General features: G+C 36.4%; 1 protein-coding gene across 6 annotated transcripts in view; it reads left to right on the top strand.

Annotated features, from left to right (window-relative positions):
• Nucleotides 1-24,797, top strand: part of RB1CC1 (RB1 inducible coiled-coil 1) — an 81,586-nt gene that overhangs the window by 45,326 nt on the left and 11,463 nt on the right. For all 6 annotated transcript variants that reach the window (XM_049818638.1, XM_049818628.1, XM_049818648.1 and 3 more), the window contains 9 exons: nucleotides 344-530; nucleotides 607-688; nucleotides 1,568-1,629; nucleotides 2,709-2,812; nucleotides 5,300-5,426; nucleotides 11,785-13,700; nucleotides 19,268-19,427; nucleotides 21,137-21,245; nucleotides 21,364-21,604. In XM_049818638.1, the coding sequence (XP_049674595.1) occupies nucleotides 344-530; nucleotides 607-688; nucleotides 1,568-1,629; nucleotides 2,709-2,812; nucleotides 5,300-5,426; nucleotides 11,785-13,700; nucleotides 19,268-19,427; nucleotides 21,137-21,245; nucleotides 21,364-21,604 (2,988 nt within the window). The remainder of the gene's footprint in view (nucleotides 1-343; nucleotides 531-606; nucleotides 689-1,567; nucleotides 1,630-2,708; nucleotides 2,813-5,299; nucleotides 5,427-11,784; nucleotides 13,701-19,267; nucleotides 19,428-21,136; nucleotides 21,246-21,363; nucleotides 21,605-24,797) is intronic.

Genomic DNA, 24,797 nt, shown 5'->3' with positions numbered 1-24,797 from the left:
CTGGATGTACCAGCTTTTTTTAATTCTTCTGGAGAAAGTTACATTATCGTTTCTGCTAAGGTTATGTATGCTAAGAGCATTACTTGTCAAAAACAATACCTTAACTCAAACGGTGGTGTTAATTTTTTGAGCACTGATGTAGATATCTTACTGTGAGAAATTAACAGGGAACTGCAAGGCAACTACTGAATTCTGAATTGCTTGGTACTTCCAGATAGCCTGTTGTTATCCCATGTAAAATGATGTTGTTCAGTTCATCCAGACGTTGCTACTCTTAGTGAAATTTAAATGCAGAAAAGATGACTAAGTTGTTATCTTCTTAAAGTGTAACCTACTTTTGTAGGTGGTGTTGCTTTGTAATGCTTCATGCTGACCAAGATGGAGAGAAACTACAAGCATTGCTTCGTCTTGTAACAGAGCTCCTAGAAAGGGTCAAGGTCGTAGAGGCTCTCAGTACTGTTCCTCAAATGTACTGTCTAGCTGTTGTTGAGGTTGTGAGGAGAAAAATGTTCATAAAACACTACAGGGAGGTAAGTAAAACTTTGAGACCAAACCTTTGTGTCAGTGTATAAATTAAAAACTAACTACTTATTTTCCCTTCCACAGTGGGCGGGTGCTTTAATAAAAGATGGGAAACACCTATATGAAGCTGAAAAGGCAAAAAGGGAATCTTTTGGTAAACTATTCAGTAAGTACTTTCTCTTCTGTGAAATCAGAATTGTAGTTGAGTATGACTTCTGTCTTTGTATTTAAAATACTTTCATTATGTTGTAGTTTAAATACCTGTATAATTATTTTTTTTACTTGTATAGGAAATGCATACAGTATGCCAGTTGGTCCTATTACAAACAAAATATTTTTCTCTTCATTTTTCTATTAATCAAATTAATGAACTGTTTCATGTAGGTTATCCAAAATACTGTGAAAGTTCTAATTAGTTTAATGCTTTTAAAAGATAAGATTTCTAATTATTACATTTGAATGCAGTTTCTGTTTGAATGTGCTCTGAGCTTACTGTTCTTTTAAATAACACTTTTAAAACCATTACTGAATATTTGGGTATTGCTACGACTTCCCCTGTAATACTTCAGAAAAAAACAAGAACGAAGAACAAAGTCCAAAGATCTTGACCAGAAGCTTAAAAAAACTTAAAAATGAAGTTGCTGGTAAAAGAAATCTGATTATTTTTTCTTTTTTCTGCAAAGTCTGCAACTGATGTTCTGAATGAACTGCTAAAATAAGCAAATTAAGAAAAAGGTTATCAAAATTTTGGAAAGGAGATTAGCAAGGTTACAATGAAAATTTGAGAAAGGTGTTGAGGCTTTTGCAGGGGTGAACAGCAAGCAAAAAGTGGCTTCAATGAAGTGAGAAGTTCTACTGGGATGGTGGGTTTTGCATGAAGTTCTGCAGTAACTTGCAATTTTTATGTTGTCAAGAAATGGCATAGTTAGTAATTCTTTCAAATGTAGTTCAGCCGTTAAACTGCAGTAACTTAATTGTTTTCTCTTGAGGCATTGTTTGTATGTTGCATTTCTTTCTTTTAAATAACCATTTTTTCTTTGCCCAGGGAAGTCTTTTCTAAGGAATCGTTTGTTTAGAGGACTTGACTCCTGGCCTCCATCCTTTTGTGTATGTACTCAGTATATTTTGGGGTTTTATTTCACTTTTGTAAACAGTACTTTCATAAATTAAAAACCTAAGCTTAATTGATTCAAGCTATATGCCTGTCACATTGCTCCAACACAGATGAAAAAGCTGGGAGCCTAGTGTTCTTTTTTATTTCAAGTGACCTGTATTAACATTGGTTCGTAACTTGCAGTGTGGTGGGAGAGGGAATATCAACTCGATGCTCCTTTACAGCAAGGAGTCTGTGGTATTGAACAAAAAATTTCTGTTTATGATCAGAAAAAAGAAGCCAAGAGGGATAAATTGATCATTTAATCCTCTCTTCTGATTAATAAAGCCATAAAATTAATAAGATGGTAAAAGCAAGTAAAAGGTTTTCATGTTTTTCTATAAACACTGGGTGAGTGGAAAAGCATTTTTGTTTCTTTATTGGCTGATAACATGAAGGAGTGAAAAAGTATAGTTGTAATCAAGCATTGTCTGTTAACTTTGATTTCATACAGCTTGATTAATTCCAGTAAGATAACTCTCCCTAATTCTAATGTGGCCATCTTACTTTGCATTGTTTAACCTTTGCAGCTTCTCCTTTGCAGCTTTATCTTTTTTAAAGAATACTTGGAAAATAAGAATGCTACTCATTTCAGTGTTTCAAATACTGAACTGAATTAATACTTGACTGTATGTTTAGCAGCACAATAAATAAAGCTTCAGTGCCATCTCTTATCCCTTAACTTTTTAAACACATCCTTAATGTTTATGAAGCTTGGTAATAAGGAGAAAGTTGGACTTAAATGGTCGTTGTAGGCCCCTTCCAACTGAAATACTCTATTCTACTGCTCGAGGCACTATGGATAGAGTTAGTGACTATAAATGTAAATGATTTTTTTAGGGGGTGAGGCCAGACATGTTTCCTTTAAAAAAAAAAAAAAAAAGAAAGAAAAAAAAAAAGAAATCTTTTGAGAGAGATATCAGTTTAACACCGACTTTTCTGTTATTAATTAAACTCCTTTTGATCCTTCCTTAGCTATCTTGATATTGTTTACATTACTAACAATGTCTAAATTAATTTCTTCTTAACACAGACACGGAAACCTCGCAGATTTGACAGTGAGCTTCCAGATATCTCATTAAGCGACTTGCAGTTTTTGCAGTCTTTTTGTCCTTCAGAAGTACAGCCGCTACTCAGGTAAAGCACCTCTTTAAACTTTGTATGTTATGGAAATACCTTGCCCCGGTCCTACCCCCTTCAGCTCTGCAATCCCCCACCCCCCAAAGTTCATTTTCTCTAAGGAATAGACAAGGATATTTTTTTGAACTGATACCATTCTTAAGCAATGGTTTTCACTGACTTAATGCAGATACATATTATCTATATGCTTCATGTACTCAAGCTTGGTTAATTTGAACACATGTATTCTGCACTGAGATGTAAAGAATGTTGAACATTCCTCTGAGCTGCCTCATAGCTAAAGAACAAAAAAAATTTGTCAGTTTTAAACTGAAATAGACTCATAACTTTATGTTGTGTCAGATCAGAATTAAATTAATTTTTTTTTCACTTGCTCTTCAAGTGGTATTCTGGAGGAAATAAATTTCTTTAGCCCAGCATGAGATTTTAGAGATCTCCTGTATTCAATTACTGCTTTTTCTCTGACAGACTGATTTTACTAAAAAAGTATGTTTTCTAAGTGGCTCTACTGTCTATGGTAATCCATCATTTTGAGCAGAAGCTCTATTTCCATGTTTCTTATCTCCCAACAATGAGGCGCAGATGTAGACAGTAAAGCTACTGTTTTGTCTCAGAGGCAACTTGACAGGATTAGTTTCTTGTCTAGAACTTGGGGATGTCTTTCTGGAAAAGCTGACTGTTAGAGTGAGCTTTCAAACTCATATGTCTTAAACCTGTAGTAATAAGATAGAGAAATGCCAGCCAAGATAATGGGCAAGAAATAGGCAGTAGCAAGTTCTATGTAAGGTTCTCGCTAGGAGGAGACCTGGCTGTCAGTATGACCACAGTCAGATGCTACATGTGTCCGTCATCCTTCTCCTAGACTTGATCTGCAGTTAGAGGTTTGCTGAGATTCCATTTTTTTATAGCCCCAAGGCCACAGTCCCACAAAGCATAATAAGGTGAATCCAAAAGGAGGATGCTCCGCTGTCATCTGTCAGGTTCACCAACAATATCAGCCTGAAACTTGTTCATGGTGCACAGTGCAGGAGCTGAATTTGCTGTGGCTTTTTTCACCTTTTTTTTGTACTGGCATTCTTTTTGATTCAGAATTCCTGGCCATCCTTATGGTATTGCTGCTGGAATTAACAGTAAGTATAGTGAGCTTAGTCTGCTTGACAGTGGATTTGCCCTAGATCATGATACAGTTGATGTACACTTTTAATTTCTCTTGTTATGCTCTTAGGCTTGCTCGTCAGTGATTCTGCAGGGAAAAAAAAGGTCAAACTATAGTGTCATATTGCTGATGGTTGCCTGATTTTTGGGTTTGTGAGAATTTTACAACCTTCCTGGGAAGTTTGGACTGAGTTCAAGAAGAATTTTGCCTTCCTATTGTCAGAAAACCAATCACTAACTAAACTTCCAGTTGGTCTGAATTGTAGTGACATAGCTTTCCACTTGATGGCTATAGAGGTGGGATTATGTCATGTTCATCCTGGTTTCTGTGCTCAGGATTACATGTGGTGGAAATATTGATGATAGTGGTGGACTTGCAACTTGAGTGGGCAAAGCTATAACACACCTTGGTAGACACTGAGCTTCAGAAGAAACCTTAGAGCAGTACTGTCTTTGGTATTTTCATTTAACATCTAAAGATCAAGCAACAGGCAAGCTGAGATCCAGCATGCAGTCCTTTTCGGAACCCCTGAGCTGTATAATGATGCTTCTATTTACTTAAAATGCTTCAGTCTTCTGAAATTATATGTTTGAGTAACTATTGAAATCTTAATTCTACAAAAATACACTAGGTACCACTTCCCCTATACATTGAATAGAGAATGCAAGACCAATGTATTGTGTAATCTGCTTTTCTTATATTGTTAGTCTAAATGAACTCCTGCTTCACAATTTCAGTGGAGCTATTCTTGAACAAATTAAAAATTCTGGGTATACGGACTCTCAAGAAAAATCAAATAAATGTTGCTTTTCCAGAGGTTTAGAAAACTTGCAATTGAAAGCTTATCTTGCAACACTTGCAATGTGATCATGACACATTAATCAGTCTTTTAATTTAAATTACCTGTCATTAAAATAAAATATTAGAGAATTAATAGCTAGTTCAAAGGAAGAGCTGGATTGGAGAGAATCCAGCTGAAAAGAAGAATAGAGTCATTTGCAAACATAAGTGCTTCAGTTACAGATCTAATCACTATCAGTTCTCTTCTGTTACTGTTATTGTAACTCTACGTACTACTGGTAAATGTTTTCCTCAGGAGGAAGTACTGACATATTACTTCCCCATCATTGTGTTTATCATTTTCTACTCCTTAAAAGCTTTCAAGTTCTTAATTTAAAAGACAAAAACCAGGTAGTCTTAGTGGACTTTCCATGTAAAATAGATGAAATGAAGAAAGTACAAGCCTTATACAAAAGGAGGCTTAGTCTTTGTTGGAATGTGCACATAATACATAATTTAATATATTTTAATCCTATACTGTTTTTAAGGGTTCCCATACTTTGTGACTTTGAACCTCTTCACCAGCATGTACGTGCTCTACATAACCTGGTAAAGGCAGCACAGAGTTTGGATGAAATGTCACAAACCATTACAGACCTGCTGAATGAACAAAAGGTATTTTTGTTTTTCTTTACCAAGAAAAGTGAATATTCTATTCAGAAGATTAGTTGGTCTCATAACTGCATAATAGTTTCCTTTCTAATCACGTACTAGTAAATACTCTGAGAATTTTGAGCTCTTCAATGAGTGAAGTGAGTTAACAGGTGCTTATATTCCACAGAAATTGTAGAATTAGAATTATTCTGTTAATATTTCTGTTTTCTGCCATTTTCTAAAGCTTCTGTGTGCAGAATGAGTGCATTTTGCTATTGTCACTTTAGTTTGTATTTAATGAAGTTGTTACTTCTCTAGATTTTTGCATTGCTTCTTAAGTCCTTTTGGCATAAGCAGTTAAGGAGAATTTAGTGCCTTGGTTGGTTGTCCCCATTAGCCTGAATATTGGTCTGTCACCTACTCCTTTATTGCAGTCCTGCTTTTTGGGGAAGGGAAGAAATATGTTGCAGTCTTTTTCTTTGAGTATAAGGAACAGATGGCAAAAAGATCTCTTCCTAGTTTCACTCTGCCTGTCAAGCAGATTCTTCCCCCTAGAAACTCTGTTTCTGCCAATCACTTTTGCTGATGTGCATTCAGCCTCTAACTTTGATAATACACCAGACAGGGTCCTTTTAGCTTCTGTAGCCTGTCCCAGTGAAACTCTGGGTGAATTTAGCAATGCTTAAAATTTTATGTGAAGTTGACTGCTCCAAATTTGTGTTCTTTAGCAGTTTTGCTATAGAAAAAAGGTGTCACTTTTTGTGGGACTCCATGTTATCTACAATGTAAGTGTTTGCATGCACTTTGCTGACTAGAAGCATCTTCTTTAACTGCCAAGGTTATGGGCATGTTCAATTTCGAATTACCAAATTCCTGCTTAAACCAGATGACAGGAATTCCTTTATCTTCTATTTGTCTGAGACTTGAACAAGAGATTTACTGGAAGTCTTTCACTTATGTAAAATATGAGACCTGGGCTGCTCTTTGTTCTGTAATATAGAAAAAGTGTATTATTTAGCTTGTTTCTTACCTCTTTTCTATCTTTATGAAGATTGTTTTCTATATGAACGGCCATTAAGAGCAAGAATGTTGGGGACTGACCACTGTATTAGCCAACAGAATGACAAGGAGTGGTGTAAATATTGTGAAATCTGGGAGTTTTCTGAACATGCTCTTCCAACAGACCATGCTCTAAAATACAGAAGTCCACCCCCAACTTGTAGCATCCTGAAATTTATCTCATAATAACCAAGATAGTGACAGGTGTTCTAACGAGTTAATTTTTCACTAAGGCTTGCAATGTCAGAAGACTGAAATAAATCAAAGGAGTAAGTTTTAATTTAAAAAATATATAACAACAGTAGAAAAATAAACACATAAGGTACCTTACTTGTTCAGGTCTTGATGGTTTGCCCTTTTTGGTTCAGACTTGCTTATCTGAGAAATTTTTATCAGTATCTGGCTCCCAAAAAGGTGTTTGCCAAATCAGGAGAATCTGTTCTTCCCACTTTTCTCTTTTGCTGTGCTTTGACCAGTTTGGATCCTTGGCTGACTCATATTTCAAATGCTTAGAGAGGTTTGGATAATTGTCTCTTTCCTTAAAGTAAATTGCATTGCACGGTCAGAGCTGGGCCATTCATGATGTCATCTTGAAAATGCCCATCTCTGTGTGTAATTTCAGTGATTCATTTCAACTGTTTTTTTGGAATTGAAGCAAATAGATCTGTCAGATATTTTTCCTTCTCAGTAATAGTGCTCTTGTTATTACTTGATGAGAGATACTAGGTCTTTCTCTGTGTTGCTTTGTTCTGCAGATGATCTAGAAGTGTTTTTTAAATTACACTACTTTTTGCCGGTGGTTTTTTTTTTGCGTGGAATTACTGAAATAATTTGAAAATATTTCTTATCCTTAGTATTGGTGGGAATTTACAGTATATAATTAGAAGGATGAATAAACATTTAGTAATAGTCCTGAAGATGCCTACAGCTTCATGCACCTACACATCCTGTTGGTGAATTGTGAGATATCCTCCCAGCTTGGTGCAGAGTTGGCAATGACTGTGCGGGTGGGGAGTATTGCCCATACAGCAGAATGTTGCTCTTGTACTCTCCCAAGGAGACACATTTGACCCCAACCTCCCTTTCCATACCAGAGGCAGCAGAAGCCTAGTTAAGTTGCACTGGGATAGTTTCCCTGGCTTGTTGGTAGTGCAGCAGTTCAGCTCTGTCTAGGTCAGGTAGGAGTTCATCCTACTGCATCAGCTGCAGCAGATGGTCTTTTGATAGTTGCTTTAGGCAGGAGAGAGAAGCTGTAGCTGCAGACAAGTGAGCAAAGAGCAAGTCAGAGAGGAGATCCAATACCTTACTGCAGATGTTAGTAGCATTTCTTTTTAAGTGTCGCCATAACTCTTATTGGTTTAGCGTACGAATTCATAGAACATTAACGATCATATGCTTCTCTATCTGATATTAGATTTCTTTTTTTAGTATTACATCAGAATAGTTAAAGAACATTGTTGTGGATTTTTGTTTAATTTGTTACTACTTTGAAATCTGTTTTCCTTTTTAAAGCTTTCTTCTTAGTCTTTGTAATTTAATGGTATCACACCGAAGATACTGCTGTGCCTTCTCATTTCTATAATATGGACAAAGTTTAAGCAGATCAGTGACAGGGTTAAAGATGTCCAGGAGAAGGTTAAGATGCCCATAGGAGTCAGGTAAGATGACTACGGGGTCTTCTCCACAGTTAGTAGATGATTAACATATGCAATCCTTTGGTATTAAAAGTTTCTCTTGTAAGAGAAGCTGCTTTTCAAATCAGATTATGAATCTACCATTTGTTTTAGTTGAGTTTGAAATTCAAACCCTGTAATCCTTCCAAGAATTGCCCCATTCCCTCACTATGTTTATTGTAGTAACATAACTAGAACAAGGCATTGTAATCCAGCAACACCCGAGAACTTAAAAATTAACTCTGCTTCTCTGTCTCTCTTTTTTGTTTGCTCTTGACTCCTTTTCCTTTTTCATCACAGGAATTACAGTTTATGACATAGGCATATCTTGCTGCCTGTAGATTTTAAATAGACTAGATGGCAGGCACCAGCTTCTCAGGGAAATAGGCAACAGAAAACAAAGTCTTTCATATAGTTTCAGCTACTCAAAATGTGAGTTTTAACTCTTCACTAGGCAGTAATCTGGTACTCTAACTAGAGACAGAGTTCACAGCAGCCACTGCAGAGGCATCCTGGAATTTGTGACAGCCCCAGGTCATGAGGAGACCAAGCTCAGTAGAGTGTTGTTCTACACAGTGAAGACTTTTTGTTTTCTTCATTCTGAAGGGGTGCCAAAAGTAGATAACCATCTTTCCTTTGCATGTGGCTTTCTATAAGGCCTTCTAGTATTCAAAGCCTTTAAAGTGCTTTTTTAGTATGTGCTTATTGGCATCCATGATGCTAGCTTTTATTACTGTTAAAGTTCTAGTTTATCAATCTTAAATGTTTGTCATTTAAAGTATATGCTTTGAATCCACACATATATCAGCATATACAGTATCCTTCAGCGTTTCTTTTTCTAAGTTTTCTTAGATAAAGAGCAAGCAGAAATTAAACTCAAGGGAAATGCTTAAACTTGGACTAATAGTACCTTTAAAGAAAAGGAGCATTTCCCTTTAAGTTTTTTTGTCTCATGTTCTGTGTTCATTTTTGATAAAGACAATATTTTGTATATAATGAATATATAATTTTTTTTTACAGTGGGTTGTTATCACTGGATTTCAAAATCATTGTATGATTTACTTTCATATAGATGCAGTGGCTAATGGAAGTGAGGTGTAAATGCAGCTCTGCTAAATAGATGAGTGTCAGAGCTGGAAATAGATTCTTCCTAAATCTCATTTCAGAATTCAGTTAGTCACCCTGCACTTCCCTTAAGAGAACGTTTACAAGGTACAGAGAAGAGTAGGGTCCCTTTTTGGGTACCAGGCATTTGTAGAAGATTGAGAAGATAAAAATTGGCTATTTATACATTAGTAGTCTCATGTTGCTTCTGGGTTTGGGGGGTGGGGGGGTGAGTTCTGTTGCTGACCATTTATTGCCCAGCTCCACTAACTGTTGCCAGTGAAGTAGCTCCATTGAATGGATAGCAACAGTTTCTTCAATAAAAACTAACGTCCTAAAGAACACCAGACACATTTAAATGCATGCAGAGAATGTGGATGGTTTGGAAAAGAGGCACAAGCAGCATCATCAGGATTATCAGCTGCAGGCAGTGTTGCCTTTTTGGAGAAGAGCACTATTCTGAAAGATCTCCAGCACTTTGAGAATTAACATCTTATGGGAATCTTTTACTGCAATTATTCCAATGAGTCTTTAGGAATAGTTTCTTTTCAAGATGGTCACATTCCTCCGATGAATAAGATCGAACAAGTCCTTCAAGGGTGAGGGATGGAAAAGCAAGGTAATGGTTAGGCTATGGGGTTACAGACAATGCATCTGAGATTTTTCAGAACAACAGTCCTTTCAAAAAACTTGTCTCTTCCAGTTTGTGATCCTGATGATCCTGCTCATACCTCTTCATCCTACATGTCACAGATAGTCTCCTTATGTATTTTAACTGGATGTATTTCACTGTAATTTTCTTAGGAAAAATTGCTTCACTACCCATCTTACTGCAAAATTGTTCAGGAATGCATCCTTGGTGAATACTGAGGCTGTACATTGATTTTTGGCTTCCACTGGGATGTGTTCTACACTTGCTGAAGCTTAAGGCTTATATTTTTGTTCTAAGAATCTGCAGATGATATTGTTGGCATTAGGGCTTCTATATTTCCTGTTGTATTTAACAGTTAATAGTATAAGATACTACAGATTGACCATTTGTTCCTAGTTCTAATAGATTTAAAGATAGTAAAGGAAGAGGACTTTAATACACACTTCACTTATTCTGTCAAACAAAGTTTAAAAGCAGTGAATTTATTTTATTTTATATTTATTTTAGTTTCTATTTATGTTACATCTATTAAATAGCAAAGATAAGAAAATCTATAACTGAAGTGTAATCTTCTAGATACATCCTACTGTAAGTTAAATTGAGTTTTAGTCACATACAAAAAGCTTGAAAATCACAGAACACAAGCTGTTTGCACAGTTTCTAAGGCCTTTCTGAGGTTGATTTTTTTTTTTTTTTAAAGCATGTCAAAATGGTGCTTTACTGAATTTCAGGTGAATACAAATGAGTGCATGTAACGTGGCCTGCAGTTACAACTGTTATAGCTATGATAAATCAAACTTCAGCTGAATTCACTTAAAGTATATATTCCATGGCAGTATAGTGCATGAATTCACACTTTTCAGGAAAGTATGTACTGGAACTTGATCTTGGTTTTTATAATTCATGTAGTAATGAACAAAAACTGATGATAATGAGATTTAAACATGTTATCACAATTAACTGGAAAATTGATTTGAAGGTAAGTTTTTAGCTGTTTAAGAATCAGAAGCACTGGAATTGATCAGTTACTTGGGAACAGTTTTGTGAAGGTGGAGAAGCTTTACTTAATCTTTGTATTGGCTTACCTGCTGCTGTTACTCATGGATGATTATGGGTGGTTATTCTAACCATTAGCTTTTCAGCTGAATATTGAAGTATCTGGTGCTACAGAATCAGGTTTGGTGGTATCCAAGGTCTAGAGGCAAAATGACAAAAATTGGGAGCAATAGCAGGGTGGTCAGGATAGGGCAGGAAGTCCACTCAGGCTGTGATATCTTGCATCTGAGAAGTCAGAATGTTGCTTTTAATTACAATGTGCCCTTCATTATACTGTACTACTACATTCTCACAAGCAGAACAATTCTCGTGCATGTTTTTGATACGTTAGTAGGCAACAGTTTTGTTGTAGTAAGAAGGCTTTTTGTAAACCTTAGGTTTAGTGTCTTAATAGTGACTGGACTACACTGATTTTTAATAGCAGTATTAGCAACATAAAATAAAGATATTTTAGTGACAAAATTATTAGGAAAACCAAAATCAATAGGCTGTTAGAAAACAAAGCTTATTTCCAACTGGCTACTTCAGGTTTTCGTATCATCCAAACTTGCGTTTCAGCCCTTTCAAATACGATTATATGCGTTCTATGTAGGACTTTTGGATAGATGAACATTTAATATTTACAGATGGTGCTTTTTTGAAACTTGCTGGAAAATCTCTCTGAATTTCTGCAAGTTTTACTTAAAATTTAGCTGTGTGTATTTTTGAGTGTTACGGATAATAAGGCTGACTTTTTAAGTTCTTGTTCTGCCCGGTAATTTTTATTCAATTTAAAATAGTAACAGTTTTGCTTATCACTTCGTTAAGTGTTTGTTTCTTATTTTGTAACTTGTAGGCCTCCAATAGTCAAGCATCGCCACAATCTGCTACCACACCAAGGATGGAAAGTACAACAGGAACTGCAGTTGCTACCTCTTCAAGAACTCCTCCATCACTCAGTCTTCAGGGTCCCCTGTGTCCTTCTGTGTGTCCCCCAGCTCCATTAGAAGAATTGTCTCCGGACAGCATTGATGCTCATACATTTGATTTTGAAACTATTGCTCATCCGAACTTGGAGCAAGCTCTTAAGCAAGGATCATTAGACTTGGATTCATTAGCAGAAAGTCCAGAATCTGACTTTATGTCAGCAGTAAATGAATTTGTAATAGAAGAAAATCCCGTATCTCCTAATGTAATAAGTGATCCACAAAGTCCAGAAATGATGGTGGAATCTCTTTATTCTTCAGTTATCAATGCAATAGACAGTAGACGTATGCAAGATACAAATTCTTGTGTAAAGGACGTTTCAGTAGAAAATGCACCTCTCAATGCTTGCATGGAGAAGTGTAGGGTTATTGCCCAAGATTCTAAGGTACATTTAAGAGGTATAAAAGAAGATCTTTGTCACTTTAGAACACTTGTACAAAGAGAACAGTGTGACTTCTCTAATTCTTTAAAATGCACTTCGTTAGAAATAGTAAATACTATTGAGAAGGTAAAACTTTCACTTGAAAAAACACTAAAAGATAAACATCAAAAAGAATTACAGTCTTTGAAAAGTGAATATGAAACTAAAATTAATAAATTATTGGAGGATGGTGAAGAAAGTAAAAAGAAGATTAAAAAGTTAAAAGGTGACTTATTAGGCCTTGAGGAAGTTCTTCAGAATAAGAATGATGAATTTGCAATGGTAAAAAATGAGAAAGAAGCTGTAGTTTGCCTTCAGAATGAAAAAGACCAGAAATTACTTGAATTGGAATGCCAAATGGAGACACAAAATTGTGAAATTAAGGAACTGAGGCAGTCTCGTGAGATAGTACTTGAAGACTTGAAAAAACTTCATGTTGAAAACAATGAAAAACTACAACTCCTGAGGGCAGAACTCGAGAGTTTAGAGCAAAGCCATTTAAAAGAACTGGAAAACAAACTGCAAGCCAGGCATTTACAGGAATTTGAGAAGATGCTAGCTGAGCACAAGGACTGTTTAGATAAATTAAAAAAAGAGAACCAGCATAGACTTGAACAAATGCAGGAATCCCATGCAATAGTTGTGCAAGAGAAACAACAACAAGTAGAAGAGTTACAACTCAAGGTTTCAGATCTTTCTGATTTGAGGTGCAAATTAGAAGTTGAACTTGCCCTGAAAGAGGCAGAAACTGATGAAATGAAGCTGCTTTTGGAAGAAAGCAGAAACCAGCAACAAGAGACCTTAAAATCTCAGATTGATAAAGAAACTGAAAGCTTAAAAAAGGAGATAGATAAATTAAACAGTAAAATACAAATTAACAGTGATGAATATCAAGTGGGCTTATCAGAACTAAGGACTCTGATGACAATTGAGAAAGATCAGTGCATTTCTGAGCTGATAGACAGATATGAAGAAGAATCAAATTTGCTTAGAACTGAACTAAATAAAGTAACACTTCTTCATCAAAAAACTTCTGAGGCAGAAAAAAGACTTTCAGACCAAATAACGGAACTACAAAGTAAGTTAGAGTTGGAAGTGAATGCCCTAGAAAAGGAAAAAACAGAAAAACTGTCTCTCTTTGAGCAGCAGGAAAAATATGAAGCTATTATCCATAAGCTTAAAGAAGAGAAAGAACTGTTAGTATCTAACCAAGAACAAGACAGGCAGTTGCTCATTCAGAAGCTCAATTCTGAAAAAGAGGATGCAGTACAAACTGCTTGTAAAGATTTTGAATTACAGAGGGAAGCTGCTGAAAAAGGGCTTTTGGAAAAAATACAACAACTTGAGATGCAAGTAAATCGGAGGTACTGTAAGACTTAAGTTACTGTGTTTTCCAAGTATTTTAAAGTAATTACTATGATATATTTGTTCATGATGCACTATGCATTAAGTACAATTTCTGTATATTTGTAATAGTGTTTATCTGAGTTGGTTTCTATATTCAAGTTTCAAGTTACTTCCATTTTATAGGTAGTGATATTCCTGTATCTGTAGTTAATCTCAAAGATTGTAAAATATCTTACATGATATTATTTCCAGACAGCCATGAAGGTTTTATATTTCAGTCTTGTAATGTTACGTTGCAGAAGTGTTTACACAATAGCATGTTGCTTGAAAATCCAATTTTGACAGTCTCAGCCTCTCTCTCCTTTCCCATCCTTTAGTCTGGTATTAGCGCTGTGTGAGCATGCAGTGGCTAGCTTTTAGGGTGATAACTTTCTTTTATTGGCAACTATACGTGCTTGTTGGTGCTAATGGTGGCATGAAAGTGTGTGGGAATATATATATGACCGACTGAGAACTGTCCCATGCCTACCTGGACTTGCATTGACTTTAGCTGCCATGGTTCTTTATTTCAGGGTCTTCAGTTTAAGCTTTATAATGAAACACACGTGGGCAATGTTATTTTGAAGAACATCCGAACATCATTGTTTTTCATTATTAATTTCTGCAGTGGTTTTGCATTTTAAAAAGAAAAATATATTTTCCCTTGCCAGAAATGCCTAGAATTACTCTTTCTGATTTCTCATATCTTAGAATTTTAGAATCATTTAGGTTGGAAAAGACCTTTAAGATCACTGAGTCCAACCATCAACCATGCCTGCTAAACCATGTTCTGGAGTACATTGTCTACGTGATTTTTTAATACCTACAGGGATGGTGACTCCACTGCTTCCCTGGGCAGCCTGTTCCAATACCTGACAACCCTTTCAGTAAAGAAACTTCTCCTGATATCCAATGTAAGCCTCCGCTGGCACAACTTGAGGACGTTTCCTCTTGTCCTGTCACTTGTTACTTGGGAGAAGAGACTGACACCCACCTGGCTACAGCCTCCTTTCAGGGAGTTGTAGAGAGCGATAAGGTCTCCCCTCAGCCTCCTCTTCTCCAGACTAAACAGCCCCAGCTCCCTCAGCCGCTCCTCATAAGACTTGTGCTCCAGGCCCCTCACCAACTTGGTTGCCCTTCTCTGGACACGCTCCAGCACCTCAATGTCTTTCCTGTAGTGAGGGGCCCAAAACTGAACACAGCACTCGAGGTGCGGCCTCACCAGTGCCAAGTACAGGGGGACAATCACCTCCCTCCTCCTGCTGGCCATGCTCTTTGTGATGCATGCCAGGATGCTGTTGGCCTTCTTGGCCACCTGGGCACACTGCCAGCTCATATTTTGCCAGCTGCCAACCAGCACACCCAGGTCCTTTTCCACCGGGCAGCTTTCCAGCCCCTCTTCCCCAAGCCTGTAGTGCTGCTTGGGGTTGCTGTGACCCCAGTGCAGGACCTGGCACTTGGCCTTGTTGAACCTCATACAATTGGCCTCAGCCCATCGATCCAGCCTGTCCAGATCCCTCTGAAGAGCCTTCCTACCCTTGAGCAGGTCAACACTCCTGCCCAACTTGCCATCTACAAACTTACTGAGGGTGGACTCGATCCACTTGTCCAGATCATTGATAAAAATATTAAACGGAACTGGCCCCAGTACTGAGCCCTGGGGAACACCACTTGTGACCGGCTGCCAACTGGATTTAACTCCATTCACCACAACCCTCTGGGCTCATCCAGCCAGCCAGTTTTTTACCCCGTGGAGAGTACACTTGTCCAAGCCGTGAGCCGCCAGCTTCTCAAGGAGTATGCCTGTCAACAGAGTAGATGATGGTGTTATGGAATAGAAATAGTAGAATTTTTCTATGTGACTACTGCTTAGAAACAATATTCTATTTTGAAATGCTAGAATTTGTCATTTATGTTCTTGTAGTGTGAAGGAACACAGTAGCTAGATCTTGTTTGTACAATACCTAAATGGAGCATTTTTTTCGAGGTATTATGATATACCAAGTATGTGAAATGGGAAAAGACCAATAAAATGGACAGAATGGGCATAAAAGCCAGACGAGTACTGCAGAACATAAATGCTAACTTAAGTCTGTATTCAACTTTCAATATCAATGTAATGTTAAAAAAAAAAAAAAAACTAAAAAAAAAAAAGGAAGGAGAAGGGAAGTTATCCAGAGTGTCCAACATCTGTGCACAATTCACTTAGTGCAAGGGAAATCCGAATACCTGCTTCACTTGAATTACCCACTTCGGTCCCACTACCTCAGGATTTTGATACGAACATATCCATCGTTAAATGATGTTGTATCAGTGTCTGTGTCTTGTATGTCAGTGTACGAAAAAATACATCAAGATAATAATACGTTTTTTGAGTTAAGATTGGGATATAATGAAATTAAGAACTGCCCTTAATTGAACAAAATATTCTCTTAATGAAATATGGTGAAATGAGGAGGAAAAAGATAAATTCTTATGTTCTTTTCCTTTTATATGTATTAATGCACTGTAGAAGTTTTAAAAACTTGACTCAACAGGAAAAGGATGTAGCTGTGTCATCAGACTTTAAAAAAAGCCACCATCTACACTTACATTTGAACAACTTTTGAGCACATATGTGTGTATTCTTATACGAACTGGATAAAACAGATATAGTAATGTATTTCAAAGAAATATTATCTGTTTCAGTCTAAAGAAGTGTTAGTAGTTTGTTATGAGTTCTGTCAAGCAATTTAATTTTCAGTGTGACATGAAAATATATATTGCTTCCTAAGGCTCCTCTTTATGCCTTTAATCTGCTGTTAGGTTTTTTTTCTCTAGGAATAAAGACATGATGTGTTTTGACTCCAGAGGGCGCATATGTTAAGTGAATCTGTCTTAATATTTCAAAGTCACTGTCTAGCTGTTTGGTTTATGAGTTCCTAAAACCCCAAGCTATGTCAATAATTTGAGTCAACTTGTTATCCTCACTCAGTCATTGTTTAGCAGTTAACTTGTAATGGGAGAAACACTTTATTTGGCATGTGCCTATATGCTTGTCAGATAAATGTCCTTTTCTGCAAGAGCAATGTTATATTAGCTATCCAGAAGGCATGGGCAGGGAGATGAGTTGTTAAATTTGACCCAAGTGTTGCACTGGTATCAGGAGTTTAGTTTTTGAACTTACATGAAAACTAAAAATAAAAAAAAAAATTAGAAGTGACAAAGAAATGTTTGTGACCCATGCATTACCAACATATGAAAATGAATGTGTTTTGGTTTATAATGTGCCTGAAATTGAAGCCAGCATGATTTGGAAAGATAATAAAACTGCAAGGCAGTTGTAACTCTCCTATTTAATCTTTCTATGTATGTAGCATGTACTAGCCAAGATTAACTGAAAAATACAATTTCTGTAATGACTTCCGTTGTTAAGCAGTTTGCTGGTTAGTAAAAAGATTGATAACATTTTAAAGAATATTAAAAATAGAATAGGAATCCTCACTGCTTTGAAAACTGAATTACAGCTTTGATGTCTTCCAGCCGTGGTATTGTCCAGCCCACTTCTATCAGACTACCATCAGTAGTGAAGCTTCGCTGTAGAGCACGTGCTCTCTCTCATAGCTAGGCTTAATTTAGAAATAAATTGAAATTAAATCCATCAGGAAAATGCTTTCTCAGTGGCACAAAAAAGATTTGCCTGAGTGTCTCATGACTTGCTTTGTTCTCTGCTTATTTTACTTCTGATTTCTGGAAAGTCAAAGGTTGTTTTGCCACTCTGAGGACTTCAGTAGGCTTTCAGAGCTTTATTTACCACTTCTTACAGGCTTTTTGAGTGCTTAGCTACTGTATAACGGTTTGTATCTTCAGTATATGTGCATGTGATAGAACAGTGATAGTGTTGCTAAATGCATCATTTGTCATCTTGGAGCAGAGTAGTACAATGTTTACTTGCAAAGGAACCCCAATCTCTGAAGAAATGTGCTTTTGGTGTCTTGAAAACACTAAAAAAAGTTAGGCTTTGTCACTATTGCCATAGTTGTCGAGACCTTTGTAGATTAAATGTGTAAACCTCATCACTGCATCAGGTATTGGGTTTAACAACTGTTAATATGCTAGCATCCTTTGCAGAATAACAGTATTCTTTATTGGCTGTCATATGCAGTCAGTAGTCCAGGCAGCCTATCTGAGAGGCAGATGATAACCTGCTTTGGTTTAGTGCAGCTAAGAGCTTTGGGTTTCGGCTGATCTATTAACTTGGCATTTAGATAAACTGGAATAATATGAGTGAATTTTCTTGCTTGTTGAAGTAAGGTGCAGGCATACCTCTTTACACTTCTCAGACAACCTTCTACTGTGGTTTCTTAGCTTGATAGGGAGAACTGATGGCAGAAAGAGAGGTAGGTGAGTATGTGCTGGATCGTGTGGTTAAGCAAAGACTCTAGAAATGGCTGGAAGTGGTCGCTTCATGGGTGCCCAAACACCCATCTAGTATGCAGCAATCAGTATTTAGGTTCCCTGCCTCCTCTGCAATTCAGTCTTCTTTCATATTCTCCATGCTGAATCTTTCTGGTGTCTCTGAGGTTCTGTAGTCCCTAGTCTTAACAGAGCAGCTTTTCATTATGAAGCAAGAAGAATTTTTGGAGCATTTTTAGTGTTAGGAGTTGCGCTTGTGAATGTTAGTATATTAGCACATGATGTTTTGCTTTCAGCACAGCCTACCTAACATCAGGAGACCATACCTCCAGGCTGCTCTGACTAGAGAAAACCACTGACATATGTATGTAGATGGAGAGTTAGGTCTGGGGGGATTTTCTTTATATTAAAGATTGTTCTGTTGTAGATAAATAATAGAAATTTAAAATAATAGTTTTTCACAAATGTTGCCCAGCAAAGGGATTTCTCTATCCCGATGTTTTTCAGTGGTGGTTCTTGATAATTCAAGCCAAAACACAGAAGAGTGTAGTTAATGCTTTTGGTTCAGTGATGGAGAATATTTGGCCTGTGTAACACTGCCTGTTTCAAGAGCTGTTTAAGGTTGTTATCCTTCCTGCCTCAATGACTGTTGATGCTTTCCTTTCTTTATGATCTTTACTGCTGTCCGCCAGATTCTGCAACCCAGAGTTTTAAGTTTCACATCTGAATTCCTTAGCATCAGGTTTATTGCTGAATTGCTTTAATTACTTGACAGCTCTGGAGGCTTTGCATTTTGACATACTAAGAATGCTCAGGGAGTTGACTGTCATTGTTCCTCTTTTTACTGCTTTCCACAACTTCTGTTTTGTTAGAAAAGTGAAAACAAAAACTTCCCCCCTCAAAAAAACTTCAAAATTAAAGCCAGTGTAGTACACTAAAAAACAGAATGCCCGGGAGTAAGAATTTGATAAGAGTTCAGCATTAAAAAGTGGAATTAAAGATTAGTAATGACTTAATTAGAATACAGTATTTATTTCATATTTCAGAAAAAATGTCTCAAAGAAGTTCTGACTTCTTGTGTGTTTGCTTATTTCATGTATTCTGGGACTCTATATGCTGCAAGTTTAAAGCCTAAACATTTTCTTTTAAGTCCTCCCACTGAATCATCTGCTGAGTCAAGCTTGGTTGCTGAACTTCAAGAGAAGCTTCATGAAGAAAAAATGAAGTTCTTAGAGCAACTTGAAGAACAAGAGAAAAGAAAGAATGAAGAAATGCAGAACATCAGAACATCGCTCACTGCAGAACAGCAGGTAAAGCTGATTCTTTTTTATTACTTTTGCTCCAATGAAAATTATGTGTTCTTTTGCAGTTTCGAAGTTACGGAGTTGGTGGTTTTCTTGCTGTGTAACACATGCACATTCTAAATTTGTGCTGTTTTCTGGAGCCAGCATATGATGTGTTAATGGACTCCAACAGTTAAGCATTAAAAAAAAACAAAAACCAAAAAACAACTAAACAAACAAATGAAAAAAAAACAACACCCCAACCAATCAAAAAAAATGCCTTCTTAAATATCTGTGAACAGGGCAATCCAGTTTCAATTTTTGTTATTTTGTGATTTGTTTTGCTTAAGTTAAGCTAGTGCTGTAAACTTTTATTCATTAATCTCTTGAACTCCGGAAAGATACTGGTTAAGTATAGTTTAAGTTAACAACACAAAATTTGTGGACAACACAAAATTAATTATTTGAAATACTACTTAACTTGGAATGCTACTTAATGGCTTTTAAACTTTATTAGCCTGGGCAGGTACCATTTGAAAAGCAAATGTTATATTTTTTGGTGGTTCAAAGCAAATGTTATATTTTACTTGATAAACTTAGAAACACTATGTACTGCACACCTTGATACAAAATCATATTGCACTGGATTAATAATTATATCTGTATCCACACATTTTTTTCCTTTCAAAACATCTTGAATCTCTCAGATTTTGTAGATAAGTCTTCAGTTCTTAAAGTAAATCTCTGTTAGTAACAGCTATTATCTATAGCTTCGTTGCATTTAAACAGTAAGAAAGGATTTCTTGATGCAGTTGTCATGGTTTAACCCCAGCCACCAACTAAGCACCACGCAGCTGCTTGCTCACTTCCCTCCCACCCCACTGGGATGGGGGAGAGAATTGGGGGCAGGGGGGAGTAAAAGTTGTGGATTGGGATAAAGACAGTTTAATAGAATAGAAAAGGAAGGGAAAATAATAATAATAAAATACAGAAAACAAGTGATGCACAATAGAATTGCTCACCACCCACTGGCCAATACCTAGCCAATCCCCAAGCCACAGTGCCTCCAGGCCAGCTCCTCCCATTTCACATACTGGGCATGATGTAATATGGTATGGAATACCCCTTTGGCTGGTTTGGGTCAGCTGTCCTTCCTGTGTCCCTTCCCAATATGAAAAGCTGAAAAGTCCTTGACTTATTATAAACACTGCTTGGCAACAACTAAAATATCAGTGTGTTATCAACATTATTCTCATCCTAAATCCAAAACACTACCAGCTACTAAGAAGAAATTTAACTTTATTCTACCTGAAACCAGAACAGCAGTGCATCTTTGTCTTAATAACCATTTTAATCCTTAAAGTAACTGTTTTTAATATAAAACGTTCAACTGTCATATATAAACTGGAATATAAAGCATTATGTTTAAAAAACCCAGCAACTTACAAATTACTATTTTTTTAATGATAATTTCTTTATACTACATGTGTGTATTGGGCTTGGGGAGAACCAGAGGGATTAAAAAAAATTGTTACAGAGAAACCTCAAAACAAAATGTACAAACATGTTATCTCTTCACCAAAGTAATACGTAAACAAGTTTAATTCCTTGTTTAACTATAACGTAGGAAACTGAAATGCGTGGTATCTTTTGTACTTTTTTGTTCTAGTGATGTAGTTTGCATTACGTTTATACAGTACGTTTCTTATTTCAGTAATACTTCTTTCTGTTTTCAGACCAACTTTAACACTGTTCTGGCAAGAGAGAAAATGAAAAAAGAAAACATAATTAATGATCTTAGTGACAAATTAAAAATGCTTACACAACAGCAAGAAAAAGATAAGGGTAAGCAAAGTTCTGAAGAAGAATTCATCTTTTCTAATAGGATAAATCTACTTTACAGATTGGTTTTGATCCTTAGTGCTGCTGTTATTAAAAGAATTTTTATTCGCTTGTGTCATAGATTTGATTGAAACGCTTTCTGAAGATCGAGCTCGCTTACTTGAAGAGAAGAAAAAGCTTGAAGAAGAAGTTAATAAACTGAGAAGTAGTAATTTTTCTCCACCTACCTACTCAGCAGCAGCTTCAGAAACTTGTGGAGCCTGCGCAGCTGATATTCCCACTGACACAGACAGATTGGTTTCTGACATTGCAGCTGAAGGAAGAATGGACTCCACAATGGAAACCAGTATGATGGCTGTGCAGTAAGTATGGGGCTTTGTAGTAGAAATATGCAAAGCATGCTTTCGTTTTTTAAATGTCTGCTGTGGGATGTTGTTAAACATGCTCATTTGCACTTAACACTAAAAATGTTCTTTTAAATGTACGCATACAGTTGTGGTGTCACAATCATCAGAAGTGTGTGGGTTTGATCACTTAGAAGTATCTTAAAGGTGAAACTTGCCCCCACAATTATGAGGTGAAAAAATAGACCTAAGTATATGAAGTGTAAGTCAAACAGGAGAACGACTGTAATGGTGAATGAGCTGGGTGGCTGCATGTTATTGGCATATCTTTTGAACAGTGGCTGGCTCTCACTTAAAAACAAACAACAAAAAAAACCTTTATGATTGTTCATGTACATGTCTGCTGTAAGACAGCATAATGATATTCCTTGATAAAGAGGAAGGGGTGATGGATATGCTTCGTAGAAATGAGGCTGAATCGTCAGGATTCCAAACAAGTAATAAGACTCAGGCTGATTAAGTAGCCTTGATGGATTGATGTTTTGTATTATTGGAGAGAAGGACAGGTATTCAGCATCTCTTTGTTTGCATAACTTCTGAATCATCAGTAATGTCAGCTGTGGTGGTACTGCTGACTTACTAGAAGGCAGTGATGAGACTGGAAAAAAACTTCGCAATTATTTAAACCCTTACTTGAGGAAAACAGCTAGGGCAAGCAACTTATGTACTTAAAACTAAACTTTCCACTTAAGATTGGTTCGTTTGTGTTTGGATCTGGTTGATTATCTGGATTTACAACAGATTCAAATAACATTATGTTGGTACATATATTTAACTGCCTTCTTGTATGGAGGTGTAATCAGGCAGCAGTTAGTTTGCAGGTAGGTGTCTGAAGCTGTGCTTGAAATACTGAGGTGATTATAGAGATGAGAAGGAATTTATGGAGGTTTTCTGTGGTCATTGACTTCACTATATTCTTTTATTTTGGGTGCCCTACAATAGCAGTGCACTTTGTTATTGGCTTATAATGCCTTGCCTAGTAAATTAAGAGCCTAAATGTAAAGCTAGTAGACTTGTGATCTGGTCTTAGTGCATGACTATAAAGTCTTCAGAATTTAAATAATTCTGACTGGTACAAAGTTATCTTGTTGGTTGTCAGAAATCGAGCCTAATGCAGGTGTATTTTGTGGTTTTTTTCAATACTGACTTCCATGAAAATGTGCATCAAGTTCAGAGCCTTGATTCTTAATTTAAATGTACCTAAAGTATTTTTATAAAGGCTTTTGAATAGTGAAGACTGTCTTATGCTCCAAGAGAAGGGGTTATGATGATGCATGCAAAAATACTAATTTTTTTCAATTTTCTTAATTTTCTTAAATTTCTCTTGACAAATGTAGAATTTTAGGCTTAAAAATTCTGTTACTTAAAATAGCATGTTCTATTATATGTACTTTCTGACTAGAATAAGGCAAAATGAACAGCACATGATGTATGTGCATTAAAATAGGACTCATTGCTAGAAGATACTCGGCTATTATTGTACTTAGTGCAGCATGAGAATCCATTTGGAATAGACTACTGGGAGAGAACTCAAGAAAAAAGGGTGAAGAAGTTTTGTCCAAGGCATTCCAATTGTGTTTTTAACTCCATCTAGAAACTGGGGAAAACTGGAAAAAAAAATATCTACAGTATATTTCTGCTATAGCAGCCTAAGAAAACTGAAATAGTCAACATTTAGTACTTTTTACTAATTCATGAGAACTGTTCTTCATGCTATAACACTTTCTACTTCCTTGTGGTAGAAGATTGCATTTCTTTAATTCTCTTATACTAGGAATACTCATTTTCAGATCCTTTCCTACAAAGTCTAAGGAAATTTGGATTTGAACTGGAAGGCACTTCTAAATATTAGCAGTCACGTGGAATTTTTTCTGTTATGCTTTTACAGCTGCAGTAGTTTTTTAATAGACTTTTAATACCTCAATTATGATTGCATTGTCAGATTTCCTCTCTTCTCCTGGTCCTCCCATAGACTTTCTCATTTGTGAAGTTGATAAGTATCACAGCCTGTGTCATGTTACCCTGAATAAACAGCAAACCTGCTTATTTCTAGTTACCTCAGTGCAGTGAGATGTTTTGGGAAGACGGATCTCATCATCTTATTTAAAATAAAACAAAAGTTCTTATGCTCTTATTTCTCTCTTATTTCTGAGGCTTCTCGAAGTATCTGTCTGATTTTGTTTCAGAACTGTACAGTATAATGTTGTATTCATTTGCATGGGAGAAAGCTTAGAATCCCAGATGAATTTCATTATACCCCTAATATGATTAAAGGTTTATTTTTGCTCATTAAGAACACTTACCTGAAGAAATTGGATGCATCTTTGAATCACCCACTTGATGGAGCTTGCAAATTTTTACTGTAGTTGAAAGGAAAGCAGAATAACTGACTGTAAGCTCCTGTTTGCTACCCCTTCACCTAGAATCTTTGTGGAAGATCTTTAAGCAATTGCAACCTATGCATTTTCTCACTTTTGTGCTACTAGCTTTTTGAACAATCCCAGACTTCTGCTTACCTCTCACAGAAGTGATGAACCTGAGTGGGAAACACACAAGTGGAATGAGGTTTTGCCAGAGAAGCAAAAGCAGAGTTGTTAGATATACTTGCATTCACTTTAATTAGTGCCTATCACAACGTATGCTGCCTAACCGAGAATAATATGCCCAGTGCACTAAACTTTGTGGAAGCAAGGATGAAAACAGTTGTTGCTTACCAAACTAAACTTGCACTGACAATCAATAAAACAGTTAAATACTCTGTCTTTAGAAGGAGAACTATTTCTTATAGTAATAATTCTAGTTCTGAACTCTCAAGGCAGGTTTACAAAAAAACCCTTGAAGATACGCCTGGGAACAAAAAATTTTGGCTCAATGTACTAAAAGTCAGGTAGTAAGTAGGCAGAAATTATTACAGGTTTCTGTTGACTTCTTCCTGTTACATGAAGGCTAAGCAGCCTTTTAACTGAAATGAAGGAATGAGTAGCATGGCTCAGTTGTAATCTATTAGTTCTACTTGGCATTTTCCTTGGATTTATAGCGTGTTTTGTCAGACTGGATGAATGGACTACATGTCCAAAAACTTGTCTGTTTTCTTTCTCCAACCAAATCAGTTTGGACTACAAAATACATTGTTTCTTCCCTATTAACCTGT

The sequence above is a fragment of the Accipiter gentilis genome, chromosome 2 (assembly GCF_929443795.1).
Source record: "Accipiter gentilis chromosome 2, bAccGen1.1, whole genome shotgun sequence".
NCBI classification, from domain to species: domain Eukaryota; kingdom Metazoa; phylum Chordata; class Aves; order Accipitriformes; family Accipitridae; genus Astur; species Astur gentilis.
This window is presented reverse-complemented; position numbering and strand designations above follow the sequence as displayed.